This window comes from Penaeus monodon, unplaced genomic scaffold (genome assembly GCF_015228065.2).
Source record: "Penaeus monodon isolate SGIC_2016 unplaced genomic scaffold, NSTDA_Pmon_1 PmonScaffold_13560, whole genome shotgun sequence".
Lineage (NCBI taxonomy): Eukaryota > Metazoa > Arthropoda > Malacostraca > Decapoda > Penaeidae > Penaeus > Penaeus monodon.
In genome coordinates, this window is record NW_023642556.1 from 1 (window position 1) to 9,757 (window position 9,757).

At 33.5% G+C, this 9,757-nt stretch overlaps 1 protein-coding gene across 1 annotated transcript; it reads right to left on the reverse strand.

The window, feature by feature from the left end:
* Positions 1-219: 219 nt before the first annotated feature.
* LOC119569235 (neuroguidin-like) lies at positions 220-8,090 on the reverse strand. The gene is made up of 4 exons (XM_037917486.1): positions 7,890-8,090; positions 3,027-3,170; positions 2,043-2,157; positions 220-236 (listed from the first exon to the last, which is right to left on the reverse strand). Exons 1-4 carry the CDS (start codon positions 7,917-7,919, stop codon positions 220-222), a joined length of 306 nt encoding a protein of 101 aa, XP_037773414.1. The 5' UTR covers positions 7,920-8,090.
* Positions 8,091-9,757: the final 1,667 nt, after the last annotated feature.

The following is a 9,757-nucleotide window of genomic DNA, read 5'->3' on the forward strand; positions in this document are numbered from 1 at the left end:
ATTCCTCTCTTTTAATGATTTGTACAATTACATAAAATGCATCTTAGCGCTAACTCCATATCCTTGCTTGTAATCATTCTCCATATATTAATTCCAGGCAATAATGCAAGACATTATACCCTGTATTTACCTATGTAGAGAAAACTTACCTTCAAAAATTTATCAATTTGGTATTTTAGTTTGTCCTTCAAGAGGGCGTATTTTTTTCTAAAACCACTCTTATTCAACCAAACGATCTGAAAGAAAAAAAAAAGTAGAAAATTACGTTATGAATAACACTATGTTTTCTTGAAGTCGCTTACGTATCTTGCGACACACTGTCTATTGATAACAATATTAAAATATACAGAAAAAAATTATGATAATGGCTTCCATCTCTTCCTCTGAAACCTTAGTACTTTCTTACTTTTTTTCACCAACTTGCTTATTTTTACAATATATCGCTATTCATATTCCCAATTTCCTAAGTCAATAACTGAACACCTATAACCACTACTCATAAAGTTCATAACCAATAAATAACATTTGATTAGCTACATCGACAATTATCATAACAACCTGCATCCTTAATATTTCATTTCTTATATTTTATTCCAGATTACTGATCAGGGATGACCCTGGGTCCCCTTAATTCCAAACTGTGTGTCAACAAACAGTCTATTTCCATTAAAAGAGGAGAAATCTTACTACCATTATTGTCTTCACACCACATAATTCACAGATAGACAAAAAAACATATCAAACATACTATAACTGATAACTATAAAAAGCTAAATACCTTTACATCAAAACCCTAAAAACAATCTGCCAAAAATGCTAGACTCATCAACATCACACAAGATAATTTTAGAGTGATAATCCCTAATGCTAAGTTCAAATCACTTCAAAGATCTCAACAGAAAGAGCACATACACGTCAAGTTATGTAGGGAATGGGACTTTATTGTTCTGCTGTAATAGAACGACTGGAAGAATCAAACATGAGACGGAGGAAGATAACAATTTAAGAACTTAACAACATGATATATAATTCAGATTTTAACAACCTTCCTAAACATGCTAACACTCAGCTGAAGACAAATTCATAGTGGAAAACAGTGAATTATCCAATAGCAAGCCTGTACATCAACAAAATCTACTTAATCCAAATCTGACAAGTTTTTCCTGTGCCAAACCAAGCTACACACTGGGATTTGTGAGGTCAGCTGCTGAAGCGAAAATATAGAAGCACGGGAAACACATTACTTAACCTGTTCTGTGCAAGTAATGGCTATGTAATGCAGAATTTCCCAGTAATTGACATTATAACAAGGCTTTAACCCTACTTCTGAGGAGCTTTAGGTTTTAACCAGCAATGCACGGAACCAGACAAGCAAACAAATGCTTGGTTTACACAACTTGGAGCATGATGACCACATGGAGTGCTTATCCTTGCCAACCAGCATCTGTGCCCAATCATGTTATAACAAGAAAAGATGCCAACCATAAAAATTGAGTTAATTCAGCATGGGGAAAAGACCTAACCAGACTTATAATACTTCTTAATGCTACTTCTCCCAAAGACTTGGATCAGCATCTTGCAACAACTGATTCTCCATAACTACACCTTATAACACAAAACCTGAGAAAATAGCTTCATTTCATCAAGAAGGAAGCTACTCAAGTCAAGAAGAGCCCAATATTCTAAAAAAAAAAAAATTGCAGGGTATGAGATAACAACCATCTATGTCACATAAAATACACAGTTAGAAATCCTCACTGAAAGGAGTACCTCTGCATCAGTAGTAAAAATTATCAGTCCCATAAAAACTAACACAGAAACCAGCAGAGGGATACAACAAAAAGCCTGAGTTGTTAACTTCTCAGGCATGTGCCTTTGGCCTGTCGGTCATGGTCTCAGATAATTTTTGTAATATCATTATATTGTTAACTGTACAAAATATGTATGCATCTTACAAATTATCAAAATGCTTCTTAGGAAACATAAATATATTCAGTTTGAACTCTTAAAAAGACTGGAAGTAGAAGAGAAAACTTCTTTACCAATAGATGGATCATTCTCTAACTTTGCCCCGCGTAGTTTACGAAGAGTCACACAAGCAAGATTGGACAAATACATCAAAAAGGACTGATTCTTCAACTCCAGCAGACTTAGGCCCTGAAAGAATATGAAAAGTAAACTAAAAAAAAAAATGTATGTGCATGTGTTTGTGTACATGTGGGTAAAACATGGAAAGTAAACACATTTAATCTTTCTGCTGGGAAGGTGTGATATACACATAATGCCACTGTAATTTTAAGTCTTCAATTGTCTTTATACATCATAACCCCACAAAAACTTGAGATTTTTTTTTTTTTTACATTTTAATGACATCAGAGTAATCAGAATGTCAATATTAACAGTAACAATATCCATATCATTAACATTGAAAAAAAAAAAAAAAAAAAAAAAATCAAGGAACGTACAGATAAGGTGAGCTTGTGCCACACGTACTAACAGACTCCCTAATGGCTGAGAACTTATGAAGTCACCTATGCACAATAAAATTCACAGTGGCCAGCACATGTACAAAGGATTATTTTTCAAAGTTCCTGTCATATTCCTCCCCCATCTACTCAAGTTCCTTCCCCATCTAAAGAGTCAAGTAATCAACCTCATTGTTCTGCTTCAGTGACAAAATCAATTTTTCAAACAAAATAATACATGAGATTTTACTACATTAAAAAAAAAGGAAAATCTTCAATTTCACTTGCCCTCAAGTTGGTTGTGAATCACCAACACAAAGTAATGTGAGGAAAGATACCTTGATATAAGGGGTTGCTGTAAACAAAGGGGTAATATAACAGGGAAGAGACTGTACGGACAAGTGCAAATTGCACTGTACAGGTACAATTGCTGACAAAAGTTGCACTTGTAGCCAGACTGTGAGAAAAATGCAAATCATCCTTCATCAACTGTACATGTTTTTGTTTGTTTCTCTCTCTTATTCAATCAGGAACACAAAGACATAACAACCATGAACATACCTTAGAGGAGTTTAATTCATCATTTTCAATCTTTTCTTTCAATGCAAGGAGTCCAACAGTAATATTATTGATGTTTGTTGTCAGATCAGCCAGTAATGCAACTCCCCTAGGCAAATCTGATGCCACAATTGCATTGATATTATCCTGTAAAATAAGAACTTTAAATAAAATTTGTCTAAAACAGAATTCTGACTAAACAGACAGGGAATAATATCATGAATAAAGCAAAAACACATCTACAGGGAAGGCAGAACAATAAGGAGGTAGAGCAGATTTATATTATTATCATTCTGCTTGTCGAAATAATTACAGTTCCAAATATATATATATATATATATATATATATATATATATATATATATATATATATATATATATATATATATATATATATACATAGAGTACTTTAAAGTTAATAACAGTACAAGGGGAAATAAGAAAATAAGGCAAAATACAAAGTTGTAAAGCTATTATATACCACATATAAAAAGATGACAATACCAGGAAGTATTATGGTCAAATGGTAAGTAGCAGATGACAAGAACAAATTATAAAACAATGTCTAATGAACTAGGTTTCCAGGCCAGTGTTATTGCCCTTCAGTTTCTCCACCAATTTATATGTCGTAAACAGGGTAACAAACTGGAGGTTAACATATAAATAATATATGCAAGAATAATCAAATATATCTTGGATATGTTTAGGAGATACAGTGCCTTTCAAAACAGGCCTTTTTTCATATAATTACATAGACTGTATTCTATCCAGTGTCCATTTGAACTTGCTGTGATCTGTGATGGAAGACCTGGAACAGGAAGGTACAAAGGCTCTATTTTACCAGAATATAAGTATTGTAATATTTGTCAGCCTCTTCTGAAGCCCTGAAAGCATGGATCTCAGTGACAAAAGTGGGGATGTGGTACATAAGTATCTTATGAACATTTAAGTATTTAAATTTACTTGTATAAATCTTGTGCATTGTTCAGAACAGGACCATATGAAAGTGATGCTATAGCCTCCATGCTGCACATTCAAGCAAGGCCAACAAACATTCCCCTACATGTATTCAGCAAGGTAGTTTGCACTGGCTCCTTATCTGAATAGAAATAGCATACATTATATATGGTTAGAGATTTGTACAGATACCACTATGTCATGGCACTGCTGGACTTGATGACACACAGTGATTTATACTTGGATATGCAACTGCATTACATTTACTTTTTGCAGATCACTTCTTATACCTAATGTAGTCTTTACCTCAGTTTTTCCATCTTCACACAGTCATATTTTCAACATGTTCCAAGTCCTGGGTGTGCTGTATACTTTACAGAATTGCCCCATATAAAAGCTCTGATAAACTCAGTTTTCTGGCCACTTTTTATACTGCAATCAAAACTGAATCAGTGTAGTAGCATCTACAATGTCTATTGTAGCTTTGTTTTGAAAGATGAGCATACATATAGATGGCTCCACAAGTGCTCAACCACCAGGAAGTCAATTAGTCAGTCTATGTGGCCGTGCATGATATCAACCTTTTCTCATGTTTTGGGGGGAAAAAATTATTTTTTAATGCCATGAATACTGAAACTGTTATTATTATCACCAACATTATAATTATCATAATAATATTAGCAATACTAATTGCAATATATATATTTTTTAAATATTTCTAAATATCAAGGAAAAGGGTAACCAAGTGAGTATGTAAGAATTGTAGCTGACTACTTATAGAGCAATCTATGTGTATATACAATGAATAAACTGAACTGAGAGTAGGCATAGCACGTGCATACATTTCTTAACCTAATGCCACTGCTGGCATTAGGTTAAGAATTGGCTTTTTACATCAGCCTACATCACAAGAATTAAGTGTGAATGATGTCAAGGCTTTTTCAGGGTATATACTCCCCCTTGTTCTGAAGATAAAATCTGATGGACATACCCTTGGCTGTAAAAATAAAAAATTATAGGACCAGGAATCCTAGGACAGGCATTAACACTAAGGTAAGTTATACATCAAAATGTAATAAGCAGAAATTTTATTACAAAAATATAATCACCCTTTCACTATAATTGGAATGCCAGTAAAGAAGTATATTAATTATAAATAATCACACATATCTATCATTCAAAATATCATTTCATCTGGATTCATATTACTAAAGTCATAAAAGTAAATAATTATACAATTTCATTTTGTTAAATAGCTTCCATACCTTTCAACTGCGCAGCACAGTTGTTGTTCTAATCAACTAAGCACTGTCATGAATAGTCCCCCCCCCCTTCTCCTCTCTCTCTCTCTCTCTCTCTTCTCTCTCTCTCTCTCTCTCTCTCCTCTCTCTCTCTCTCTCTCTTCTCTCTCTCTCATAGATGCAAACCAGTGGAACACCTGTTCTTGCCCAGGTACTGCTCCATCCATACTGAAATAGTTCATGAATTTTTTTACGAACCACTTCAGCCCCATCTGATGAACATTCATAATGGCCTTCATCCAAAGTTAAAAAGGACTCTTTCTGAGTGTTATGCGTGGGTGACACTGGCAGACCTCCACAACTTTTGTGGATGAAGTTGTTCAGAATGCAGCATGCCATGACCACAGCTTCTATGTATACCAAGGTTGATAGGGGATTGAAAAATTCTAAAATGCTGAAGCCATGCTGTCAAAACCTTCTCAATCATTGTACAAGCCCTGGATAAGCCCGTAGTTAAATATCTTCTTAGGATGATCTAAATCTTTCTGGATGAAAGGTATTAGAAAATCTTCCTCAATGAAGAGCTTTGTCACCATAAATACATATGGGAGCTCATGGTTGGAATCAGAGAGAAAGTCCGATGGTTGAATATGCCGACACATTTCGCTGAATAACTGATAAAATTGAGTCTCACCAGTCACTCCTCCATCTGATACCCTGCCATTCTTTCCAAAGAATCATGATGAATTCATAATCGCTATTGACAATGGTCATCAACACCATGCTGAAACTTCCTTTGTAGTTGTAAGAAGTGCATTCCAGATCTGGGTGGAGGAGTGATGAGGACAAGCTTGCCACCACAAACTGTGGGGAAAAGTGCAAACTTTCTCAAATCCCTCGGCAATTTCTATCCAATCTTGCTCACTTTCTGGAAACTGAAAAAGATAATATTACTGATATGAGCCAAATATAAGAATCCACACATGCATATAAACACACATACGCATATGCCACACACACAAGCACACATACTTGCACCTGTATATCACACACATACAAACTTGACTTAAAAAAAAAAAAAAAAAAAAAAAAAATATATATATATATATATAATATATATATATAAATATAATATATATATATATATATATATATATATATATATATATAAACATAAATATATATATATATATATATATATATATATATATATATATATATATATATATATATATATATATATATATATATATATACATACACATATATGTATATGTGCGTATTTGCTTATGTGTGTATGTGTGTATGTGTATGTGTGTCACTTGCAAGCAAATACCACAGCAAGGAATGTACTTGCAATCTGAAAGAGGTACCTGGTGATAAAGTGCCATACATTAAAAAATAACTAATATTTTTCTTGACAAACTGGAAAAATAAATCTAAATTCAAACCTATTTTCATATTCCTGAAATAATTCACTGTTTATTCTTATGTTACAAACTTCAAAAGAAAAGCAAAGGTAAATTTTACTCTTAGTTATTGGAACAGGTATATGCATGATTTCTTGATTGTATATAAATATTTTCTGTTTCAGTTATAATATAGATATTAAGTATGGTACTGAAATGGTTAGTTCATTTCCCTTCTTATAACTACACAGGCGTGAAATCTCTCTTAATACCAGATACATAAATTAGACTATTCATACAGATATTGTCTACAAAATTTACAGTAACATAATGCGATGTCTATGGATTAGATTTACAGAGTTCTGTTGCACATTGCAGTGTGGAATTCTCACTCTACCCAGAGCAGGGTAAAGTTCACGACCAACAGGTGGGGGCACTCAATGCTTAGTCTGTCTAATGCCTTCTCCTGCCATAAATACATGAAGTGGGGTCACAGGGGGCATAGTAGAGTTTGAGAATACCAACACTGCACATGTATGACCAGTGCACCAAGAAAGAGTCAATTGACAATGCATTATAATAATGTAAATGTAGGCACAGCCTATTAACTGATTTCTATGATACTAATTGCTTACTTCACATACTCCTCTTGAAGAGAATCCCAAATGGCTTTGCATGTTTCTGGAATGATCCGTCCCAACGACTGTGCTGAAACTGAAGTCGTAAACAGCAGCTCTTCATATGTCTGTCCTGTCGCAAGACACATATGTGTGGCTTTCAGTCTATCGTGGCTGAAATGGATTTCCTCATAAGCATTGTTTTCCTTGGTGATGCTCGGTCCCATGACTGACAGTAAGTGGAGACACATGCTCTGGTCCATTCTTAAATTATTGAACCAGTCCTCCTTTTCGAGTTTCAGTTCTGCACGAATGTCCGAATGTGAAATCTCTCCCGCTTCATCAGCCAGTCTTCCATCCACTTTTTCTTTCCTTTTCCCTCTTTCTTCTTCGCTCACTGCTCAAACACCTGCTGTGGCTAAGCATAAAACATCTATGTCCTCACGGGAGAGCGCCATAACCTATTTATCTGACATCGACTCTTCCTGGGACTGAGGCCGCGTCAGCACTCTAAACTGAATAATGTGTGGGGATGCTTCCCTTAGTTCAATTCGTTAGTTCATTTCTTTCTGAAGTTAGATATGGCTGGCATCAGGCTTGGAAGGAAAGAAGAAAATAAAACAATAATGATTGGCTACTTACGTCCATCTTCGATTGATCTATCATGACCATTTGTACTTCAAATTGTCCACGGACTCAATGACATTTACGGCTCCTGTCGTAAACCCCAGCAGTCAACAATGAGACTGGCTTAAAATGGGCTTCCGTAGTATTTACTGACACACGTGCGTTGTTTCTCTCGTCCCTCCTTCGGCTGCTGCAATGTTTACTTTCTGCGGAGATGTCGTACTAAAAAGGAAAGTGTTTGTGCCGATTAAAAAAATGTTTTTCTTGGTCTCAGTTAATATTTCGTTGCCATTAAATAATACTGATGATATTTGCTAATACATTTGATCCATTAATGTGAATAATTTTTTATGTTGCTGATGAAAATATTCAAGATTCATTAATAAAAGGCCTTTCGGATATCAGATGCTTGTTCCATCTATTTAGATGAAGGTGAAAATTTAATAACTATTTCAAAGACTTTGTGTCTATCCTTTTCTTAATAATGCAGTCTATATCATCTGAGATACACGGACAAATTAATTTCCATCGCTAATAAAATTTCGGATAGTTATCGTGCAAATAAAGTTGTGCTAGTAAATAATAAGGATTGTGTATATAACATTTTACAATGACTAAATTTAACAAATACGTAAACAAGAGAATCACTTGAAAGTACCAAAGTTAAACCTTTTGATCTGCTTTTATTATCACGAATCAGTCTTTCTTTTAATATTCAAGTAAATTGCACCATAGTGGTATTTTTGTACGCATTATCCCTTAACCAGCCTTAGGAACACAACAACACAAGACTTAAAATTATCTCCTTATTTTTCTAATTTCAAGATGAAGTTCAGAGGGAAAATGACGGATATTATGTGCATTAAGCAGTTTACGAGTAAGGTTCTTACTGATTCAGTAAAGTGGCTTAAATCACGCGAAAAAAAAAAATGGAAAAAGAGACTAGTGTCAGTCTTTTAAATGTCGAGTAAGATTTTAAAATATAATTCTCACGTAAATTACAAGTTTTCGAGATGCTCTTAATGAATTAAAAGAAAAAAATGTTGGTGAATGCTTAGTAGACAGCTATTGCGTCTTTAGATTTTTTTTGTAATATATACGATTTGTTGGCCGTTGCTGGAGTGCAGATAGTCATGAAGAATGAACTTTTTTAGAATTTATAATGTGTACCAGATTTTATCATTATTAAATGTACATTTTTTTTCTCAATCCATATCATCTAAAAGTAGGAATTGAATAACTTTATTATGACAATTCAAGTTGACTAAGGTGCATAAGTAATAGGCCCAGTAAAATGTAAAGCCTGTTCATTTACGTTAAAGCATGTTCATTTATGTTTTAACCAACAGTAATTAACATAATTACAAAGCAAACGTTTTGCAAATATTCTCCACAAGATTTAATGTCAAGTTTACCAGCTGATTTGAAAGCCTAGGTTATTTCGACCCGTTGGAAAGAGGTAGTCTATGTCGGGAAGCTAAAGATAACCTCAGATGAGAATACGATGATATTAGTCAAACACCAGTGAGACTATAGCTCAATATCTGTTTAGAATATTACATGAATGAATTCACATAGATTAATTAATAGTGTGCAAGAAATGTATATATCTCTTTTTATTTGCTGATGGCAATGATTAGCTCTTGATTATTTGTTTAATAAAAAAAAATATATATATATTACAAAAACTCATACACCCCCCCCCACATATATATATATATATATATATATATATATACATATATATATAATATATATATTATATTAATATATATATATAGATTATATATATATATATATATATATATATCTATATATTATATATATATATATATGTGGGGGGGGTGTATGAGTTTTTGTATATATATATATTTTTTTTTATT

Excerpts from the sequence above, each read along its gene's own strand:
- LOC119569235 (XM_037917486.1), bottom strand. The coding sequence starts at position 7,919 with ATGGTCATGATAGATCAATCGAAGATGGAC. Across the intron at positions 3,171-7,889 it reads TAGATCAATCGAAGATGGAC|GATAATATCAATGCAATTGT; the intron begins GTAAGTAGCCAA and ends CTTATTTTACAG. Across the intron at positions 2,158-3,026 it reads ATGAATTAAACTCCTCTAAG|GGCCTAAGTCTGCTGGAGTT; the intron begins GTATGTTCATGG and ends ATATTCTTTCAG.